The 24,288-nt window shown below is 35.1% G+C and overlaps 1 protein-coding gene across 15 annotated transcripts in view; it reads left to right on the top strand.

Moving 5' to 3' along the window:
• The window catches only part of SNAP91 (synaptosome associated protein 91), a 149,722-nt gene that overhangs the window by 63,686 nt on the left and 61,748 nt on the right, over positions 1-24,288 (top strand). For all 15 annotated transcript variants that reach the window (XM_047859643.1, XM_047859654.1, XM_047859645.1 and 12 more), the window contains exons 8-12: positions 2,938-3,044; positions 7,445-7,486; positions 13,304-13,374; positions 18,297-18,324; positions 22,438-22,547. In XM_047859643.1, the coding sequence (XP_047715599.1) occupies positions 2,938-3,044; positions 7,445-7,486; positions 13,304-13,374; positions 18,297-18,324; positions 22,438-22,547 (358 nt within the window). The remainder of the gene's footprint in view (positions 1-2,937; positions 3,045-7,444; positions 7,487-13,303; positions 13,375-18,296; positions 18,325-22,437; positions 22,548-24,288) is intronic.

Genomic DNA, 24,288 nt, shown 5'->3' with positions numbered 1-24,288 from the left:
CTGTGCTGACAGCTCAGAGCCTGGAGCCTGCTTCAGATTCTGTCTGTCTGTCTGTCTGTCTCCATGTCTCCATCTCTCTCTCACACACAAAAATAAGCATTTAAAAATTTTTTTAAAAGAATATTAATTTCTCAGGGCACCTGGGTGGCTCAGTCAGTTAAGCGTCCAACATAGGCTCAGGTCATGATCTCACAGTTCATGGGTTCGGGCCCCGCATCGGGCTCTGTGCTGACAGCTCAGAGCCTGGAGCCTGCTTCAGATTCTGCGTCTCCCTCTCTCTCTCTGCCCCTTCCCCGCTCATGTTCTGTCTCTCTCTGTCTCAAAAATAAATAAATATTTAAAAAATTAAGAGTATTAATTAAATTAATAAATATTAAAAAAATTAAGAGTATTAGTCTGAGGGGACAAGGGAATCTCACAGCTTCACTTCTCAGTACATGTTGCTTTACTGTGTCATTACCACTGTTACAGAAACAATTATGAAATTATAACCTAAAGCCATAATAATTTCATATCTTTTGTTACCATATCCTAAATTACCATGAAAGGTAAGAACAATTTAAAAAGTATCCGGAGGAGACAAGTTGCTCAAAATTCTGATGCATTAGTTCTAAAAATAAATTGAGATTATTCAGTTGATTCTTCTTTTTGTGTTATTGCTGAAGATCTGATGCAAAGAAATAAAGTTAGATTAGTAAAGAAAAGTAATTTAGACATTTGGAAAAAATTATTTATGTGAAGATTATTTAAAAAGAAAGAAAGAAAATTATGTTTTACCAGAATAAATCATTTTTTTCAAAAGTTTAAGTTAAAAAATACTTGTTCCCTTATAGCACCATGATTCCATCTGTAGCATTAGACAACAGAAATGGGTGGATAAAGATTATATTTGGCCAGTTTTTAAAATTGAAGCACAGCTGACACACAATGTTATATTCATTCAGATGTACAACATTTTGATTTGACGATTCTATATGTCATCACTCAGTGCTCACCATAAGGGCAGTACCCATCTGTCAGGATACAGCGTAATTACAGTATTATAGAAGGGAAGGGAAGCAGTGTTATTACAGTGTTATTGACTGCATTCCCTATGCTGTACTTTTCATCTCTGTGACTGACTTATTGTATAATTGGAAGTTTAGACCTCTTAATTCCCTTCATCTATTCCAACCACAAGTTTGTTCTCTGAATTTAAGAGTCTGTTTATTTTTTGTTTTGCTTTTTAAATTCTACATATAAGTGAAATCATATGGTATTTGTCTTTCTCTGTTTGACTTGCTTCACTTAGTGTAATACCTTTGGGTTAGATTTGGCCATTTTTTAAAAGCCTCACTTCCGTCTCAAATATCAAGTGGAAAACAGTATGTGTTTGTTTTCTTGATCTTTTTCTTCCCTTGAATGCTACAGCGGAGGTCTGTGTTAAATGTAAAATTACCCAGACTGTCAACAGAAGGTAATGAGTAGCTACCCTCAATAATTAGTTCTTTGTGTAATTATATATTATTAAACCTTTCTTGAGAAAATTAAAAATACTTTTAAGGTAGTAAAATTACATGCTGAATGAAATTAAGAACTTTAAAATATGAGAGAATATAAAAATAGCATGAGTTTAACAATGTGAAAATACAACATAATGAAGAACAGTGAATTATCTTCAGTTATTATCTAGAGTTGTCTGGAAGCTAGGGCAGGGTCTACTGTGTCTCCATGTGCAATGTCAGTAATTATTGACGGAATGAACTGTGAATGACTGGCTGCAAAAAAAATAGTGATAAAGTAATGGTTTCCTTCCAAAGATGTATGGAGAAAATACACTCATATACTGTAAGTATAATGGAGCTATAGTACCTTACTGATTGTGAATTCCAGTCTTGGGAATGCAAGAGAGAGCAGCAAACGGATCCTCCTCTGTTTTTCTGTCTAGGAAGTTAAAGGTTAAGAAAAAGGATACAATTATGTATTAGAAAGTCATGATGAGTTTGGTAAACCAAATGGTTTTCACAAAACTCCACTACTTTGTAACTAAGAGACACATTATAATGTTTGAAAAAAATCACTTATGGACAACAAAAATATCAATTTATAAGGAGTGTAGACAATTTAAAGAATTCTTTAATTTGGATAAGTTTATTGCTTTATGATGAGCTAGCAAGAAAAGAATGCTGTAGAACACAATCATAACTTTTGAGATCATCAGCAAGTATTTGATAAAGCAGGGTACTGGGACATACGGATCATGAGTTTCACTTGTGACATTTCATATGTTCTTCTACTTTAATTGTGCTTTTACTGTTTAAATGCCTTCGTTTGAGACACCTAGAACATAACACTGCTCTTAAACTTTGCAGGTCTCCTTGGTTAGGTGCTTTAGTACCTCATGTGGGTTTTAAGGCCTGGTGTTTTGATCCAAACATTCATTTAGGTGATTCGAAAATTGTGGGTTTATTTATTTTTATTTTATTTTTTAATATTTATTTATTTATTTATTTATTTTTGAGAGACAGCACAAGCAGGGAAGGGGCAGAGAGAGATACAGAATGTGAAGCAAGCTCCAGGCTCTGAGCTGTCAGCACAGAGCCCAATGCGGGGCTCGAACCCACTAACTATGAGATCATGACCTGAGATAAAGTCAGACGCTTAACCAACTGAGCCACCCAGGCACCCCATGTTTACTTATTTATTTTGAGAGAGAGAGTAGAGAGCACAAGCAGGAGAGGGGCAGAGAGAAGGAGAGACGGAATCCCAGGCAGGCTCTGCACCGATAGCCTGATGCTCACAAACCATGAGATCATGACCTGAGCCGAGATCAAGAGTCCAATGCTTAACCAACTGCGCCATCCAAGCACCCCTAGGTTTTAATTAATAGTATTAACATAAACTTAGAAGAAAATTGAATACAATAGCCTTTTCAAAATGCTTGTCTATCTCTTCCAGAAAAGTTTTTTGAAATGAAGAAAGGACAATGTAAAGATGCCCTAGAAATTTACAAACGATTTCTAACTAGAATGACGCGAGTATCTGAATTTCTCAAGGTTGCAGAGGTAAGTAATATTAAGCTTTGTTGGAAAAACATTCCAACAAAGAATATTAATTTTGTTAATATTAATTTATGTATCTGGAGTCAATAGTAGGGTTTATAATATGTCAAGACATTCTGTCCCAGAGCCCCAGTGTGTTAGGATTGGAAGTGAACTCAGAGGTCATGTCCTCCAGCTTCTCATCCACAACTGTATTCTGCACTCCTGCATCCCAGTTAATGATCATTCTGTGTTCAAATACAGGTGTGCTGGACATTGAGCAGATTCTCAGCTCTGCAAGGTGTTTCATCTCCCCTTCTAATTAATGGTGATCTTTGATTGTAAGGAAGGGCTTCCTTTTTACTGATCCCTGTGGGGAAAAGCCCTTAGGAAAGTCTGTGTATTGTTGTTAGTGTGTAGAAGTCATAAATATGACCTTCTTACTTTGTCAATGACTTAAACACAATGAAAAAATTAAACAGAAAATTTCATTACTTTTATGAAGTTTATACATTGTTTCTTAAGGATATCTCTTTGTTCTTAATCATAATAACTGGGTAACCATACAGTTGGTGTTCCTGAGGTTACCTGTAAGTTAGTGTTTTATGAAATCTAGTTATTGATAAATGCTGATATTGGAAGATAGGACATTGTTACTATAGTCCTTTGGCAGGATGACCAGTTGGTTCTTCTCTTACATGTCAGTGAACAAATTGTTAGCACTAACTGGAGTGCTGTGTAAGGGGGGGGTTCTGAAGCATATGATGCCATGGATATTGGACATTCATGCCATGTTTTTGCCATTTTCAGAATATAACACCAGAACAAGCGTTTTATACACACAATTCCAATGCACTCTAGTCCGTGCATTATCTATCTTTCAAATTTCATCTATTCACAAGGAATAATAATTGTCACATTCATATTAGGAGACTAAAATAATGTTATAAAGTGCTACCTCTTGACCTTTGATCCAAATAGTTTGTAATCAGAATAAAAGTCTTTTTTTGTATATAATATGGGAAGCAGTAAAGAAGAGTGTATAGGAATTACATATACATTAAAGCATATTCATGTGTACTTCTCATGGGTTTATTGATGTTGGTTGTCTTTAGGGAGGGATAGAATTGCTTGAAACTTTCACTTTTGCTGACACACAAGTTTTATTTTTTGTATTTGATAAGATTTTCCTGTGGTTTAGCCTTAGTTATCAAAATAATCTAGTAAAAATTTCCCTTTTTTTCTGTGAAAAGATCAATAATGCCTAAGCATCAGAGCAGAACATCCTTTCATTGTTTCATTAATTCTTGGTGCACATGCTAGTCAGTTTTCCTATCTCTTACTGTGTATGTTAAGGTAAGGAGCTGGGCATGTGACAGCCTGGGGTATATATTTCTCTAATCGCTAAGGCTGGGTTCAAGGTCTTCATGAGAAAGGGGGTATTTATTGATTCATTCTGGATTTTTTTAATGTTAATGTTTGTTTATTTTGAGAGAGAGAGTGTGTGTGAGTGAGCAGGGGAGGGGCAGAGAGATAGAATCCCAAGCTGAGTGTGAAGATAGAATCCACACTGAGTATGAAGCCTGGCGCAAGGTTCAGTCTCATGGCCATGACATCATGACTTGAGCCAAAATCGCACATTTTACTGACTGAGACAACCAGGTGCCCCATTCTGTTTTTAGGTGTAAAACTTTATTTTATGTCTCTTGATAACCTCATGTCAGCCTGGGCCCATGTCAGGCTGTCGAAAAGAAAATATATAGAAATTCAATGTCATTTTGAGAGTTTCTCTTCAAATAACTGAATACAGTATTATACTTTTATTTGAACATTATGACCAGGACTTTGTTATAGAATGATACTAATTTACAAAATTATTTTTCATAGAATAAATGCTAACCCACAATGGGCTAACAGTAACCATTTGTGTTTTCTTTATTTAAGTTACATTGTTCATAATTTAGACATTAATTGTTTGAATACCAGTGTTGAGTGGTTTGGTTATGATTGGTAAATACAGAAATTTCTTAACACATGTACAAAGCTTCCCTCTCTACCAGACAGCTCTTGTGTGGTGTGCATATGTGTGGACTCATACCAAATAGTTACCTTGTAGTTAGTGCCATTTTCCTGAAGAATGTACAGAAGACTTGCAGAATGTCATTTTTAAAATACAACTGTGTATATTGGCTATTTGGCAAATGTTAATGAATTGTCTGCCATACTAAAATAAATATAGACTTGTCAAACAACTAGTATGGAAATATTCAAATATCCCAGAAGAATTGCTTAAAGTGTAAAAAAACTTCCCATGTTTTGAATTCTTACAATGAAGTCTCCTAAAGCAGAGAACTGAAACTTTGTAAAATGGTTGTTTTATAGGTAATAGGCGTTTTTGCTAAACACACTTCCTTTTTTATAGAAGTAAGTTATTCTTAGTTTGCTATTCTAAGATAAATACCAAGTCGTAGGAGTTGTATCTCCCAGAATATTTGCAGACAGAAAGTGATGAGATTTCTGTAATACAGCCACCCCTCAGCTCAAGCCTTCAATTACATTATGGTTCAGAAGTTCAGGTGAGTGAAAATAGCAGTGTCAAGGAAGAATTCCTAAATTATGTCTTTCTGTTCAAGAAAGTTGTGTTAACTATTTAAGAGAAACACATCACCTTTTGCCAAGAAGATCCCAATATTAAAGATCCATAGTACTTTAATTTCAAACATGCTGACTTCATTCATATTAATATTTTAATGGATCACCTAAAGAGGTATTAAAATATAGAAATAAAAGGAATGAAGTTACCTTAGTTTATAATTTCCATAATTTGTAATATTTAAGTGAGTTCAGGGAAGCAGGAGTAGCTTCCCTAAAGTCAGAGTTCAGTCATTAGCAGGTAAAGTCTACACATATGGGAGGAATCTGCAACCTAAGTTGCTCTAGAGGGATGAGGGTCAGTGCTCTACCTCATTGGTTCTTCACACTGGGCAATTAATGCTCCCCTCAACTCCCCAGCAACCAATGTCTTGAGACATTTTTAGTTGTCGCAACTGGAGGTGGGGGAAGTCTACAGGCATCCGGTAGGTAGAGACCGAGGATGTTGCCAGTATCCTACAGTGCACAAGACAAACCCCACCAAAGAATTATCATCCCAAGATGTGAATAGTGCCAAGGCTGAGAAACCCTGCTGTATATAGAGAGAAAGCAAAAGAAATAACTTAGTTAAGCATTTGTCACATGGGTAGATTTTCCGACCTCCAGTTTGTCTTATTGTCTTTGTAGGAGCCGAACATTTACGCTTCATGTATTGGCTTCTGCATTTCCATCAACATCAAAGCAGTTCATTTCTCAAAGAGAGAGACTTAATTTAACCCACTTTGTTCCTTTGAGCCTAAATTTCATTATTTACATAAAATGAGAGAATTTAAGTTATGATTTGTATTTTTCTCCAAATTTTTATTTTGAATTGTTTTAAAATCTACAAAAGAGTTGATAGAGTATATAGTGAACACCTATATACTCTCTTCGTTGATTCACTTCATTAATATATTCCCATATTTTTGCTTTTTCTTGTTCTTTCTTTCTCTTTTTCTGCTCTTCCTCCCTCCCTTACCTCTCTCCCCAAGCTACCAACACTAAAAATTCACATATGCTTTTACCTAGTAATTCCATTTCTATAAATGCATCCTACAGATGTATCCACGCAGGTGCAAAATGGTGTGTGCAACATTATGTGTAAGGCAAGAGATTGGAAGCAACTTCAGTGTTTGTTAATACATGACTCGTATAAATAAATAATAGGAAAACACGCTGTTGTAAAAATAAGGAAACTCTATGTGTTAATGTGGATATAGGTCTAAGATACATTGTTAAATGAAAAATATAAGCCCAGTGTATGTAATACACTATTATTGTATAGTAACATGGGAAGTGAATATGTATTTATATATTTCCTGTTTCCTTGGATATACATAAGGAAACTCTGGAAGGATACATAAGCAACAAACAAAATGGTTCTCTGTGGGAAGAGGGGTGGATACTATACTCTGAACAAGTTATTAAAATGAACATTCCCTGTCCAGAGGACTTAGTATAATTAATTTAAATTTAGTATAAGAATTTTGTTTTAGGCTTTTAGTTGCCATTAGCCATGGAGGAAACCTTTGCATTTTATATTTCAATTTCTTAAGTCTTTTTTTGGGTTCCAGTAAAATTCTGTGCATTTGTTATATCTAACTACATTAACAAAATCATTGCTCTGTTATATTGAGTAGAAAACTACACAAAGCATATTTTCAAAGTGAGATTGACAATTCTTTTATACCAGGATTGAGCCGTACTTAACTAATCCTATGGGTAATCTGTTAAATGCAAAGAAATTAATTTTAAAAATTCCCATTAGTAACTTATTTTTTTTTAATCTGCAGCAAGTTGGCATTGATAAAGGTGACATTCCTGACCTCACACAGGTAAGTGATTCTCTGAATAAAAAGTATAGTATACTTTACTATACCCCTATAGTGGTACTTTACTAAACCACTATAGTGGTTTGCCATAAATTACCTAGGGCATAGTCTTGTAAGCATTTAATGCATTTTGAATTTAAGTCAGCCAACTTTCTTGGAAACTATTTTGGCTTGCTTATTTTTTCTAGCTATTGAATATATTTCTGGAGATAATGTGAAGATTTTGCTGCCCATTTAACACAGTTTCTTCTTTAAAGGCAACTGAATTTACTTATTGAGACTGTGTTTTCATTCTTCAACTTGATTCAAAATGAAACCTTGAATAATGTTTGAAAAATGCTTTATGAACAGTGACTATTGGTAGGCATGTAGTAAGAACATTAGGAATGTTTTTTCTGCTATTCTCCTAGTTTTTAACATTTCCCAGGTATGCACTGATTCTTGACTCCCCTGTGAAGTGGAAGAAATTCTGTAAAAGAACCTTTAAAAAAAAAAGTGCTAGTGGTAGATAAGTGATTTTTCTAGGGACCATCTAGTAAGCAAAAGCAATAGTGGTGCCATCTTATCAATCTTTTTATGTGTCAAGAGGGCACACTGTAGGGTTCCTAATATGTAGAATCAAGACCATTCACGTGTGCAGAATTACTTTGTGACTTTTCTCATAATTGGCAGGAACTGTTTTTATTTAATCAACTCTTTACTCTGTTATGGTAAATTCTATCCCAAACATGTCCTTTAACTAGAGACAGTGAGATGATAAGAGAGAATATAGAGCTTCTTGCATATCAGCAATGAATGTATGAGTTTCCTGTCTTTGTAAATAAAAATTAATTGTAATAGAAGGAAATGTTCATAATGAAAAATACCCAGTTTTTAATAATGTCAAAATGTATATAATAGACTATAATCCCTTGCAATGTTTTTAGATTTAAAATAATATTAACCTTAAATTTTTATTAAAAATTAGAGAACCCCAAAGTAATAGTCTCTGTATTTATGTTATTAAAATACCAACTAAATACCAATAATCTCTCATAAGTAAAATTTTGAGAACAATTCAAACATGATGGCATTGTACTTTTTGCCTTAAAAGTTGGGAGATCACTGCTTCTAGTAGACAGAATATTAATATATTTTTGCTATTATGAGAAGATAGTGTTCTTTGATCAGATATGTACCTGAATAAGATATTAGTATCATTTTGGATATGGTTTAGGTATTAAGTATGTAAAGTACCATTAAAAATTTTTTATTAGATATGGATGCATGAATTTAATAATGCTGTAATAAAAAGTGAAGACAATCAGTATGCTTTCATTTTAAATTATTTAATGATAATAAACATTTACATTGTAGTTTGGTAAAATAGCCCAGATAAATAATACATATTAACCTAAAAAATGTAGATATTAAAATGTTTTGCTCAATGAATAGCTTTTAGAGATAGTAAATCACCTTTATTTAAACTGTATAGACTGCTCTCACTGTGGAATAAAAGTAAAACTATCATATCAGGGAGGCTCTCAGTTAAGAAAATAGACCCTCATTTGTCTCAGTTTATACAGTGTTTGAAAGAGACAAAGTTTAAAAGAATGCTTAAATACCTTTTTGTTTTTAAAATTAGAAAATTGTAGGTATCATTGAAAGAAGGATTCACATACTTGGGTTTAATTTTTAATGTTACTATAGTATTCATTATCACTTACATAATCTCTTCTCAGAAAGTCCAGAGACCTATTGTTTAACGTTGTACATTGTGTTACTCTAATTTGGAGAACAGATATCCAGTCCTTAAAGACATAAAGTTGTGCCCTGGGTATTCTGTGGTAGAGATTCATTAGAATCTGGTATCATTCTTTCCTCTGCTATTTTAGTGTCCTTAAGAGCCACATAAACTTCCATATTAACATTTATTCTTAAATTACTTCTTCACACACACTTAAGCATTCCCTAGTTAATTTCTCCAGCATATACTTAAATCTCAGTACAAGAGTATTGAGTGCTTCTGAAATTTCTTAGTAAGTAACCTAATTGTGATTTCTGTTAGGATTGTGACAGAGCTAAATATACTTCCTAATTCTTATTTAGAACCCCTTCCATAGGTCTACTGGAGGCTTCTAACTGATCTGGCAGTTTAGACCCACTATGATGGTATGGTCAGGCAGAGCTGGAATGTGAACTCTTCTAGGGTTAGTCCTTTAGACAGTGTTAGACCATGGTTAATCTGGAAATGGGTCAGAGATACCAGGTTGTGTGGACTCAGTTTAACACCTTTGAGGTTAGGTTCTCTCTGCCAGCTCCTGTGTGGCCATTACAGCCACTGAATCTAGCTGTGGCAGTGAACCAAAATACCCAACATGGAAGAGGGCTAAGGAGGAGCTGGAGGTCAGAAGGCTACCTACTGACTGGGAGTAAGAATAGGCTGCTTGTAACTGGAAAGATGAGAATTCTTACAGCAAGGTGGAGCAGAGGAATTCAATGGACATCATTTTGGTTGGAAAATGCACAATAAATACCATTGTGGTCATCTGCAGCCCTCTTTAAATAATTTTGCATATAATATCAGAACTGCATTTAAATGATTTATGAACATCAATGAACTTTTTTAACAAAACATTCAAAAGTGCTATATTGGGTGAGAAGAAGAATAATACAGTATCAGAACTGCTTCTTAGCACTTTCAAATGGTTTCTGAGATCTAATGATGAAAAATTTGAAGGATCTTTTGGTTGCTTTTTTTCCTGTTTGGTTTTAATGATGCATTAGAATCTAAAGTATCTGAATTGTAGATGAATGCTTTCTTTTTGATCCTGGGCTCACAAGTCGGATTTAAATTTGTTCCAAGAAAAGGATTTTCAAAATATCATTTCCTGTTTGGGGTGTGTATATGTGTATGTGCATTCCAAATTTAAAATACCTCCGTTTATGAAAAACATCTTAGGTTTTGTTATTAGGAATTCTGGTTGATCTGAAAACTGCTGGTAAAGAAAAGTTTAAAAAAAAAAAAACACAACTGTCCCACTGATGAATGGATAACTGTGATACATTGCTATTACCTGTTAGCTTTCACAGGCTGACTCTGGTCTTTGGGTTGGTGTTTTCCACCTGATTGGCCCGTTGACTTCAGCATTTTTAAAAATAAGGAACTAAAGATAACTGCTAATTGTAGTTTGTTATTTTAAGTTCCTTTTCCAACAGCAGAGGTATTCTCAAAGTTTTCTTCCTTGGAAATTTGAGACCGTTTTTGTTTATTTGTCTACTATATGCCAAGTTCTACTCCATGCCATAGATAGAGTTAAGGCAGCTGATACTGCTACATTTGTGAATATTGCTATCAAAATTGTTTTTTCCTCCAAAAACACTTGAGGAGTTTATTTCTATTACACTTCACATGTCCTTATAAGAACTATAAATGATGAAGCATTTTTAAACCTGTAAGATAAAATGCTCCAAATTTAATTGTATCTGCAATTCATTACAAAATAACTCCCCTTAAAGACAAAAGTCAGTTTTGTAGTCTGCTCTTAGTAAAAAATTGTTTAACTATTATGATTTTTGTGACTGGTACTTTATTTTAAACTTTTCATCCTTGGGGCGCCTGGGTGGCGCAGTCGGTTAAGCGTCCGACTTCAGCCAGGTCACGATCTCGCGGTCCGTGGGTTCGAGCCCCGCGTCAGGCTCTGGGCTGATGGCTCAGAGCCTGGAGCCTGTTTCTGATTCTGTGTCTCCCTCTCTCTCTGCCCCTCCCCCGTTCATGCTCTGTCTCTCTCTGTCCCAAAAAAATAAATAAAAAACGTTGAAAAAAAAAAGTTTAAAAAAAAACTTTTCATCCTTAAATTATGAAAAAACCTTGCAAAAAGAATGGAATTGCAAACTGTCCTCTGGTTTTTGGTTTGTTTGTTTTTAAGAAACTAAGGAAATTTATAGGTGAAAACACCACCTCTTTCTTTGTTATCCCATATTCTGTTTTGTGACTGTAAGTAGCACTTGTCTTTTTAAACCGTTTTAGAATCACATTTTCTTTACTTTGCATTTAACATTTAGAAGACCTATGTCTTATAACCAGGGAGAGGTTCTGTGGCTTGATGTATTTTTTCCTTACTACAATCCCAGTGAAAAAAAATAGAAATATGAAAATTTTGAAGTTCTATTCCCAGGCTTCCTAGGTTCCATTGTTATAGCAATTATAATAATAAGTATTATGAAAATTAGCCTGATAATGTTGAAGTTATTGGGTGTTAATTTGCCTAAAAATTGTGAGGCTCTATTTTTTTCCTTTTAATAAGGCAATGCATATTCTGTTTATTAAATGAACATGTCTTTATAGTATACTGTTTGTTCTATAGAGCAAAATTTTCCTTACATCTTAAATTTTTACCTTTTTTGAACTTAGAGATATGCTCTTATTTGCAATTTGTTGGAATTTGTTGAGTAAGTCTACTGTCACCTAAGTTATATTTTTAAATCATAATTTTTATAATTTTCTAAATTTATTACATCCCCTATAATCATTACTCTTTTTATTCTAGAGTCCATAATGTTTTAGATAATGGTCACAGGTCTGACTCTTTCTACCCTACCTCCATCACTTTGATGAAGTTAATATTTTTGTTCACTTAGTAACTTATATTTATAATTTTACATGTTTGGCTCATTTAGTAATTTATATATATAATAATCATATAATTACATACATAATAACCACATAATTGTTAAGATGGCTCATGAATCTATTGGTGAAGTGAAAATGGTATTAGATATCTAGAACCTTTAAAATTAAAAAACTTTAATAAGAATTTTACTTTGTCATTATAGGTACAGTGTAAAATGTACAGTTGTTTGAATTTCCTTGAATTCTGTGAGTTGTTTTAGCAGTTAGCATATTAAAAGTCTTCAAAATCAATTTCATATTAATTTGAAGGCTGTTAGAATTTAATGTATCTATAAATGTAGTTACATATTTCATTCGTGGAATGCTGTTCTTTGAATGCTTATGCTGCTGTTAAGGTCTAATTTAGGTTAAAATTATTTAAAGATGACATTAAAATTTCTAATGTTTGAGGAATAGATGGAGTGGAATATATGTATGAACCTCATATTTCTCTTTCTAATATACAGTAAATGCCATCACTTTGTATTGCCTAAAATGTTATTATAAAAACAGTTCAGGTACCTTTTAATAAAAGAGTTAAATATATTAAATTTGGCAATACACAGTAGCTTAACATTATCATATTTGCTAAAGTATTTATTATGTATATAAATTAAGTAGCTCAGTAATAAGAAAATCTTAATTGTTGTTGACTATTAAAGTTGTGTTCTTTTCTCCACAACTATCACTTACCCCCCCCCTTTTACTTAATATAGTAGCAACTTTTCCTAACATGTCAGTCAAACAGAGATAAGTGAGAGTTTACTGTATTTTCAAACCTCTGTAAGTTTGTGTTTGGGCACTTATATTTCTTACTTAGATACAAATACCTATTCTTTTTTCATGTGGTCTTATGGAAATATATGGTTAACTTGATTTGAGTTTACTGCATATAAATAGTATCATAGAAAAGTCTATCCAATGTAATCTCTACACTGAAACCATGCTGTAGTGCTATTTGTTATGCAGTGGGAGTAAGTATATGTACGATGGCCTGAGATTCCATGGAATTTAAATATTTAAGTACCAAAAGACTTGGAATGAAATCATCTCACATATGTATTGGGGTCCACGCACAGAACTCCACCATACAAAGTTACAGTGATGTTCCAGTGTATTTACTTTGAAAGAAAGCAATGCAGACATTTATTTTTACTTTCTTATTGTAGGCTCCCAGCAGTCTTATGGAGACCCTTGAACAGCATCTAAATACATTAGAAGGAAAGAAACCCGGAAACAAGTACGCATTAGTTGTATATTCTACATAAGATTAAAAATGCTACAGTCGTTCTTTATAAGAAAGAGATATATCATGGTACCATGTATACTACTACAGACTTAGAGTATGCTTTATTGTAATTCTTCTAGGTTCCCTCAAAAACCCCATTCATCCCATTAACTTGTGGCAATGTGACCCCATGTATAGGCACTCTTTCTGCAGGCTCATGCAGCAAATTAGTAGGTTGTACATAGGTTGCCTGAACTTGCTGACATATATACCTCCCCTTAGAGGGGATTCACAATATACCGAAAAAGAGTTGCTCATGTTTAAAAATTGAGGCTGTTGTTATTGGGCATATGAGTAAAGCAGTTTCACAGGTAGCCTTGAATATTCTTTTACACTGCCAACCTGTTGTGAAAGAAAGCAAAGCCCTCAAGCATAGTTTTCTGCATTTTAGACTCTCCTTACTTGAACCATTCAGCATGGCATACTGCTGACATTTTGCTCAGACATCTTTTTCATACAAAGAATAGCAATCAGCAATAAGTCAAATTTTACTGGATTTTCATTATCTTTGTGTTTGGGCACATACATTTTTCACTATTTTTACTCATTGCGTGCAAAAATGTCCAAGTTCCATTTTTTTTTTTTTCTTCTCTCTAGCAAGTATCAAACTGGTCTATTCACAAGACCCTGTGCTTTTCAGTCTTTGTGCCTTGCTCAAATTACAGTTCTGCTAGTCTTGGATACCGACCTTCCTTGTCTCCGTGTGTGTAAATCTTACCCATCCTGGGAAGGCTACCTCATTAAGCCTTCCTTAATCATGCACTACTCTGTGTTGTGGCCATTTTATTCCCACATATGTGGTTTAAATAGATTTTCTGAATCTAAAGTTCAGGGACTGTTTTATACTTCATTATCTCCACCTATTCTCTCTACAGAGTCAGCTTGAAATCTGTCTTTGTTGGTCCCAGCTTTTTGTTTATTTCATTTAGATTGACAGCAGAAGTTAACAGAGATGACCTATGAAGTGATCATTGCAGGGCTGTATGCTGATGATGGATTTTGCCTATGATATAGTTATCAAAATGCAACCTCTTTCTGCTTTCTTCTCTCTTGGCATTTGCCCGGAATCTAGATTCATGTCTCAGTGTTACTTTTTGCTTGTTGTTTCATTAGCTAAGTGTCATTTCTATCATCCTTTCCAAGTTAGTATAAAGATCGTTGCATATTTTAAATTTTCAATGATAAACAGTAGTGTAGGAATGTCTCAGGCAGTTAGGGCAGAGCTGTTGGGTATGATGCATGGCAGGACTTCTCAGGGGCTCTGTCAAGGTTATCACCACAGTACAAGGTCTGCCCCTGCTTCATCGTGGCCATGGATGATCCGAATTTTGTGGATAAATTGATGTCAACTAAAAGACATGAGAGTACATTAAGTGACATGGGAGTATGTTAGATGACCACTTCCAGTTATTGCTGGGGCCACCCAGTATTAGAGTATCTAAGAAGCCATAGGAGTTGTATAGGATTGGAGCAAAAGGAGGCATGAAGCCTAAGAAATGTCCCTGCTCCTTTGTTAGAAGGACCTCCAACTAAGGAAATATGCACATCCCCCGGACTTAAAGCCTCTCCCTTGGGCAATGCCTGATACGTATTGGTGAAAAGTCAGCTGGTCTGTACTCTTACCCTCCTCAGGGTCCCCCACACCCTGCACAGAACCACTCTTTCCCCTTGTTAAGTCTGCCAATGCTGCAGTCAACAGAAAAGCAGCCTATAGGGTGAATTTTATTAGCCCCAACTTCAAGTCTAAATTCGCCCCCTTGTGGCTGCTGCAAACTATTTTTGGAAAACTTAGCTATGTACACATAGTCACATTTCTAAGAGCAGGGAAATAGAATTTCAGTGATCTTCTGTTTTGAATTACCTTTGGCTGAGCATAATGTTTCTCTCTCCTTTAAAAATCATTTTATGCTTGTCATATTTCTTTTCTGAATTGGCTGAGAGACTGAATATGAACTTGTCTTTTGCTTATTCCCTATTTTTAAAATAAATGAACTATAGTAGTTAACTGTTTTCTTCTTTGTATGTTTGTGCTTACCTGGGAACTTAAGTGAAGGGTGAGTACTACATTGAGTGGTTTTTTTGCATTTGGTTATTACTGAGAATGCAAAAAGCACTCTTAAGACTCCACATTTGGTATTTAGAACATTTATTTAAAACTGATTTCTGTCAATTTTACACATCTGTGTTTTTTCATCATACTTTTTTACTTGTCTCCCAAGGTGACTGGCATAAATGGTTTTGCTTTATTTTGGTCTTCTCAGATCAAGATTACCAGTCTCTCTTAGGTGTATTACTCTTAGATTTTGGAAATAAAGGGTTTTTTTTTTTTTATTTGATTAGTAAACAAAAGATTTTCCCATGACATATGGCAGGAATGCCAAAAGACAGTATTATAGAGAAAATTAAAGTTGTTTGTCTTTCAATAGCAGTATAAAATTATTCTAATCTCTGAGTCAAGGAAATGCATACAATGCCACATTTTTAAATGTCTACCATAAAAATATGTATGCTCTTTGTATTTAATGGCTTTTATCCACTGATACTTATTTTTGAAGTCTTATATAGTACTGTGTGATATATTTGTATATTTTATGTTTCTGTGATTCCATAGAACAAAAGAGAAATTGATTTTATTTTATATGTGGGTTTACTAAGTGTTGAGGGTACAGGAAACCTGAGAAGTCTGTTGTAATTAAAATTGTTTAGAAGACGTAGATAGGTTTTTCACATCTTTTTTTTTTTTGTCTCTGTCTACCATCTATAACCAAAATTATGTAGAGATTATTATTGTGAATAAAACATAACAAAATGTCCTCATTTGATGGCTGACTATTAACATCTTGGAAGTAAACCTTGGCATTTTCTATGTTCGTCATAAAAACCCATGGATTTGTCTGTAGCATTTCACAGAATTTAGGGAAGGACTATATGGGTCATTCATTCTCTTCTAAAGTTATAATCGTGCTTTATTCTCCCCAACACAGTTCACTATATACTAGATTTCTCTCATTAAAATTATTTAAATGAATATTGGCTTTTAGCAAATGTCATTATATAAAAGATTGTAGCATTTTCTTTTATAAAGGACAAATGACCAATGGTAGGGTATTAAGTCAGTCAAGAAACCGGTGAAAGGAAGCAGTTTGTATGTTGTGTAAGAGAGGAACACACGTGCTGGGCCCACGTGTGTTTTTGTCAAGACAGGCTGGAATGTGAAACGCGCGCAGGCTGGGGCATCAGACAGACTTGGACTGGAGTCTTAAATCCACCATTAAAGAATGGTGAGGCTTGGGCAAGTTATTTGCTTCGCTGAGCCTCGAAGCCCTGGGATTTTAATCAGTAATTAATTATGCTTTTTAAAGCTATGGCCCAATGGGAGCACACCTCTGTTTCTGACCTCTTGTATGAAATCATGGCAAAGGCTAAGTATGGTACATACAAAGAGACGTCACATTTCCTGACAGTTTAGTTTCACACAAAATAATTTTAAGACTCTTAGTTAATTTTTTTAAAGGAGTACATGAATGTATTCTTATTTTAAAATTCAAATGATAGAGAAATATCAGTGCCTGTAAAGTGCTGGGGATGTAAAGCAATGAGATGGATTCCCTTCCTTCAGAGAATTTAGCATCTAGTGGAAAAGACAGATAACTAAACAGACAAATAAGGTACAGTGTGGTAAGTGGGGTGATGGCTGGACAGAGACAGGAGCTTTTATTTATTTGCTTAATCCATGGGGTAACTAGAAGTGTCATTTAGTAATGGTGCTCATGGAGGAGCTTGGCAAACTGATTCTTTTGTCACTTATGGTATTTGTACTTAGGTTTGAGCATGATAATCTTTAAATAGCAGGTATTTGCAAACAAAGTTGAATATCAAAGTTATTAATGTGACATATAATAATACATTTCTTTTGCTGCATTCAATAAAACAAAAATTCATGATACTGTACAAAATTTTAGTTATTAAATCTCTGCTAATTTTGTGTTGCTAGTGCTACTTGTGATATTTCCTCTGTAGATGAGTAGAAAGCCACCCTGCCATCCTGAACGACTCTGACACTAGGCTTCCTATTGAAATATATTTTTTCTTCACTTTGTTTTATTATTAATTTATTTTCCACCGACTTGGGTTGGTAAACAGTAAACTGTTGAGGCAGCTGTTTCTGAAGCACTTTGATAAAGATCATGTATAATAGTGCTAGCAGTAATCTCACTAAAAAATTTTTTTACTGCTTTCTAATTTTCTCCTTTAGAAACAAGCATTGAGGTTACTGTACTTTTTCAAGCTCCCACCACTTTGAACACAATAATGGGAATACTTTCCATAGACAGTTTTCACTAAAGCTGTGAACAAAACAAACTTCAGGAGTATACCATGTGGAAGTTGAGACACATTTCAGACATAGGGCTCATAGGGATTTTTTAAAGTCTAGTGTTACTCTTATGCATCACAATTGTGATTAAATGAATCACAGTGTACCTCAATGAGTTTTCTAACTTTTTAAAATAGTACACCAGAGGGTTTTTTTTTAATTCTGTAAAGCACTATATTCCCCAAGTCTTGGCAACATTTTTAAAATTCCAGTTTTATTTTTGATGGACACAGGCAATAATGATCAACTCAAGTTGCTAGAGATACACACAAAAAAACTTAAGTTTAAGAATCTCTAGTACTGGAAATTGAGTGGATGGAAAATATTGAAAGAGGATGTCATAATTGAATGAAAGAAAAATTATTTTTTAAAAAATAGTTTGTCCATTACTAAAACATCTGCATATAAACGAGTTAGTACTTGAGCAAGCGTTACCAAACTTAATTGCTTCTACAAATTTATTCACGTATATTCAGGGTTTCTTTTGGTTGCCTTTTAGATCTGGTGCTCCCTCTCCATTAAGTAAGGTAAGTTGCTCTTTCTTTTGTTTTGACCATTTTAGCAATTTTTGAGTGTACAGTTCACTGGTATTAACATTCACTTTGTTGTGCAACTATTGCTGTCATCCCGTTTCCAGAACTTTTTTCATCCAAACTGAAACTCTACACTTTCAACACTAATTCTACATCCTTCTCCTCAGCCCCAGGCAACCCCCATTCTACTTTCTGCCTCTGTGAATTTGACTACTCTAGGTACCTCAAATAAGTGGACTTATCCAGTGTCTCACCTTTTTTGACTGACTTATTTTCCTTAGCATAATATCTTGGGGAATTTATTTATGCTGTAGCATATGTCAGAATTTCCTTCCATTTTAAGTCTGAGTAACATTCCGCTCTATGTGTATACCACATTTTCTTCATCCATCCATCAGCGGTCACTTGGGTTGCCTCCATTTTTTGGCTGTTGTATGTACATGTTCCTTTCATCAAAAAACAAAAAATAAAATCACCATGATCCAGAAATTCCAGTTTTGAATATATACATACTGAAAGAAGTGAAAGGAGAAAGTCAAACAGGTACCTGTCCTCATGGGTCCTCTATTAGGACTAGGTTTTTTTTTTTTAAGTAGGATAAATTTTCATACTTCTATATTTCAACTGAAAATAAATGTAACATTTTACTAGTTACAAAGCACATGCATGCTCTGAATCACAGCCCTGTGAGATAAATAAAGCACATGATTTTATACGTGTTTGGTTTAAAAAGTCAATTGTAGTCGGGTGTCTTTCTGCAAGCATGCTTTTTAGGCAGTATACTATAATAATTTTAATAATTCTTTCACCTCCCTCTTTTTTGGTATATTGGAGGACACAATTGGGATTATCAATGACAATAGTATTTTTTTCCCCTAGGTCGGTAGTTCACAGCTACCATTGTACTTTTTCGGGAAAAAAATGTAATAAATGTACTCTTTCATCTGTGACAGATTTCCATTATGTGATTGCTGCTATTACAGACATGAAGGATATCATTATGACTGCAGTGGTAGTTCCCATACACCCTGTACTGTGTCAGTACCGGGCTGGCTGCCTAAGATTCCCTCAGGCAGCTCAAACAAAAAGATCCCTGGTGATTGTGTTATACAACCAGGTTTAAAATCATTATGTCTATGTGAAAAGTCACAACGTATGACTGCAGAGTAGAGTGTGGTAAAAATTATGGCATCATTTGGGATGATGTCTCCACATTTTGGCCAAATGAAATTTAATTTGTATTTTCTTTTTGTGATAACAGGATTATTCTGGTTCTGTTTCCCTAGCTCTCTCATTTCTTCAGAGCTTATAGTTACAAGGCAGTTTTTAATGGGTCTTTGAAGACCTTCATTTCTGCATTTATGTTGGTAGAGTCATTGTCATCATTAAGTTCTCAGTGGTATTTTCATAAACATTACTTTCCAAACTTATTTGCATGTATTAGTTTAAAAAACACTAATTTCTTTTAGAGGAGTTGTCAGTATCCACAATGGATGACCTACAAATTAAATTTTGTTATTCCTTTATACTCCCTTGATAATATTTCATGTTCCATTTGAAAACTTTTAATTTTTGGTGCAGATAAAGGCTTGAGTTAACCTTTTCTGAGCAACAACATCCATACTCGTGTGTTTGTCTTTCTTGACTGCTGAATGCTTAGCACTTGTGTAGCTATTTAATTGTGACTTCTTGATTCATGGACAGATAGGATCAGACAAATACTGTTTAAGTCTAAAACCCCTAAACATTATCTCCTCAGTCCTTTTTCTAAAAATTTATTCTTATTAAAGCTTTCTTTTAAAAATTTTTTTTTTATTAATTTTTTTTTTTTCAACGTTTATTTTTGGGACAGAGAGACACAGAGCATGAACGGGGGAGGGGCAGAGAGAGAGGGAGACACAGAATTGGAAACAGGCTCCAGGCTCTGAGCCATCAGCCCAGAGCCTGACGCGGGGCTCGAACTCACGGACTGCGAGATCGTGACCTGGCTGAAGTCGGACGCTTAACCGACTGCGCCACCCAGGCGCCCCTAAAAATTTTTTTTTAAATGTTTATTTTTGAGAGACAGAGCACACAAGCTAGAGAGGAGCAGAGAGAGAGGGAGGCAGATGATCTGAAGTGGGTTCTGTGCTGACAGCAGCAAGCCCGACATGGGGTTCAAACCCACAAACAATGAGACCATGACCTGAGTTGAAGTCAGACACTCAACTGACTGAGCACCCTGCCCCCACTGCCCCTAAAGCTTTGTTTAAATTTGGTCTATTTGAAATTAGATATCCATTTACAGCATTATCTGATAGCCCTTGGTTGGTCTTAGTCTTCATGTGTTTTACTTGCTATTATATAACATTTCCACTTATAGAAGTAAGTATTGGTGGGCTGGTTTGAGATCTTCTATTAATATTTCCCTTGTAGATACATGGAGAATTAAATATAGCAAATAAAGAGAAATGGAATTAACAAAATTCTCAACAAAATTTTTTATTTTTAATATTAACTGACTATTAACTCTTTAAAAATCAGTCCAGGGAGGGGCACCTGGGTGGCTCAGTCAGGTGAGTGTCCGACCTTGGCTCGGATCATGATCTCACAGTTTGTGGGTTCGAGCCCGGCATCAGGCTCTGTGCTGACAGCTCAGAGCCTGGAGCCTGCTTTAGATTCTGTGTCTCCATCTGTCTGTGCCCGTCCCCTGCTCACACTCTGTCTGTCTGTCTGTCTGTCTGTCTCTCTCTCTCTCTCTCTGAACAATAAATAAACATTAAAAAACATTTTTAAAAAAATCAGTCCAGGGCACCTGGGTGGCTCAGTCAGTTGAGTGTCTGACTTCGGTTCAGGTCATGATCTCACCATTCATGAGTTCGAGCCCTGCATCAGGCTCTGTGCTGACAGCTCAGAGCCTGGAGCCTGCCTTAGATTCTGTCTCTCCCTCTCTCTTTGCCCCTCCCCTGCTTGTTTTCTCTCTCTCTCTCTTCCTCCCTCCCTCTCAAAAATAAATGAAAAATATTTAATAAAAAAATAAGTCCAGTGCAGGGTACCTGGGTGGTTCAGTAGGTTGAACATCTGACTCTGGATTTTGGCTCAGGTCCCAATCTAACAGTTGTGAGATGGAGTCCTCTGTCGGACTCCACCGTGAGCATGGAGCCTACTTGGGATTCTTTCTCTCCTCTCTCTGCCCCTCCCCCACTTGCAAATGCACACTCTCCCTCTCTCTCAAAAATAAACATTTTTAGGGGCGCCTGGGTGGCTCAGTCAGTTAAGCATCTGACTTCAGCTCAGGTCACGATCTCATGGTTCGTGGGTTCTAGCCCCACATCAGGCTCTGTGCTGACAGCTCAGAGCCTGGAGCCTGTTTCAGATTCTGTGTCTCCCTCTCTCTCTGCCCCTCCCCCACTCATGCTCTGTCTTCCTCTGTCTCAAAAATAAATAAACATTAAAAAACATTTTTTTAAGCAAACAAATAAGTAAACATTTTTAAAAATAATAAATAAACCAGTCCAGGACAGTAAGTGTTAGATTGTATTTTACTTTTTTAGTTTTATCTTTGTCACATTAGGGACTGGATATAATCAAGACACCCTTAAGCTGTCAGTGGCTTGAATCTTCTTTATGAATTGTTCTTTGCCATCTGTGAATTATTTTGAAAGTTAGATTTCTAGAATTTAAAGGCATCTGAGAAGACTTTATATGAAGTCTGATTAAGATGTGAAGGAAAAAGAATGGGCTTGGTTTTATAGCAATTATTACAATTGATAATTTTTTTTCACTTTTAGCAGCTAGTGAGATCTTTCCTGCTAATTTTATGTTTAGGAAATATCATTTAGCCTTGATTTTAAATACATGACTAGAAGTCATTGCAATATTAAGCCAAATATTTTCAACATAATTTTATATAAACTACATTTAACTTTTAAAATTTGAAACCTGTTTTGTCCAATATTGATTGCTTATTATAATTCTCAGTTTCAGATTTTCTTGAGTTTTTCCCTCCCACAGGGCATTACCCAAAAATTGCCGTGAATGTCATAGGTCTGCAGAGTTGAAGTCCTGTTGCTCTGTGTCCTTTAGATTCTCATTTGACTAGAGTGTGTTGTGCATCTTCACTTTCAGTCTTCTCCAGCCACAACCGTTACGTCTCCCAATTCTACACCAGCTAAAACGATCGACACATCCCCACCAGTTGATTTATTTGCAACTGCATCTGCGGCTGTCCCCATCAGGTTAGTTAATGAGCATGTAGTGAACTGTTTATTAATATTTTCATTAGGTTTTTGTTTTATTTTTGTGTGCTGAACCGCCATGTTTTCGCAAAACGAAATCTAGTTCTAGTAACATGATAGTTTGGGCTATTTTTAGGTTCACAAAATAAGTCCTTTGACATTTTAGTCAGTTCCCTAGGCCTAGACTCTGAAAGCATCAGAGAGACCTAAGCTGTGGAAATCATCTTCTTGCTCAGACATTTAGGAAAAGAGGTAGAATAATGGTACACACACTTAAATGATACGGAAAATGCTTTCTGAAATTAGCCTCATCTTGTGTGAAATTTAAAGGGTGTCTTAAGGTGCTTTAAAACAAAACAAAACAAAACAAAACCTTGCAAGTGTGGGCCAGTTAGCTGGTACTTATGAGGAACTCAGACACTGGTGGTAGGAAGAGACCATCAGGATCTTCCTAATCAGCTTTTACTAGCACCTAAATGTCCTAACAGTAGTGAGAAAAATGGGGATGACTGTGCACTGTGTACAAATCTCAGGGCTGCTTACAATGAAGCCCCAACTCAAAGAGTCCTCCTCAAATCATAATTTTAGGTCACCTTTGTTTGGTTGCTGCCTTGAGAGGATTTATAGTATCTGTGACTTATTATGGATGCCCTATATTTGGAGACCTGAATTTTTAACTAAGCAATAAACCCACATAAGGTACCCATGTTAACTATGTGTGTTACCCCCTGCTTGCTTAGTTCTGCTTTTTATAATCACAGACTTGGTAAAACCAAGTCCTTTTTGCATCTGTACTAAGATAAATTGCTTTTTATAAAAGCTTTGATTCAGGTCTTAATGATAAATATGTTTCCCTATCCTGGCACTTAGACCAGTTATATTTATGAAGTGAATATCAAAATTAGGCACATTTCATGTGCTTTGAGAAAAAAAAATATGTCGAGGAATCCTGTCTTCAAAAGAATATCACTTGAAAATCTAGTATGTGAAAAAGATAAAGAGGGAACTGCTATTTATGAGGAAGGGTGGGGAATCTGACACCCTGGTGGATTGGTACCTGGTCTGGTAACCTCTAGAGCAGTGGGTTTCAAACCTGAATGAAACACCTGGGACCATGTTAAAATGAAGATTCTGATATAGCAGGTAAGAGGTGAGACTAAGACTTTATGCTTCTAACAGTGTCTCAGGATGTTACTGGCTTAAAGACCACACTTTGAATAGCAAAGCTCTAGGCTCCTCCTTGGAACTTCTACAGATGGAGGAGCTTTGTAAAGCACAGTGCCAACCGAATGAGAATAAAAAATACAGAAGTAAATTTTAGATGAGGCTTCTTATAGGCAAACTTGATATGTTGCAGTTTAACTTAGAAAAAGGTATTATTTTTATTTTATTTTATTTCATTTCATTTATTTTATTGTTAGTAATTATTAATTTTAAAATTCTTTGCTTTCTAAATCCTTAAGACAAAATTTTTTTTCCATATAAAACAATTTAGAAAATAGAGAAAAGGAAAAATGATTCATGATTCTTACTCTAATACCTTTAATATTTGGAGTACACTTCCTTTTATCACACTCATAACCAGCACTTCACATGCTACCCCGTGGACATTAACGTAGTTAATAAAATTCCCCCTTAATTTGAGGCATTTAGGTTTTCTCCTTTAATTTCTGCTTTATGATTTGTTGAGTGACCCATTGACTGAGGTTTGGTTTACCTGTGTTATTGCATATAAAACAAG

Source organism: Prionailurus viverrinus, chromosome B2 (assembly GCF_022837055.1).
Source record: "Prionailurus viverrinus isolate Anna chromosome B2, UM_Priviv_1.0, whole genome shotgun sequence".
In the NCBI taxonomy this organism is placed as follows: domain Eukaryota; kingdom Metazoa; phylum Chordata; class Mammalia; order Carnivora; family Felidae; genus Prionailurus; species Prionailurus viverrinus.
The sequence above is the reverse complement of the archived record's forward strand: the minus strand, read 5'-3'. Positions and strand labels throughout refer to the sequence as shown.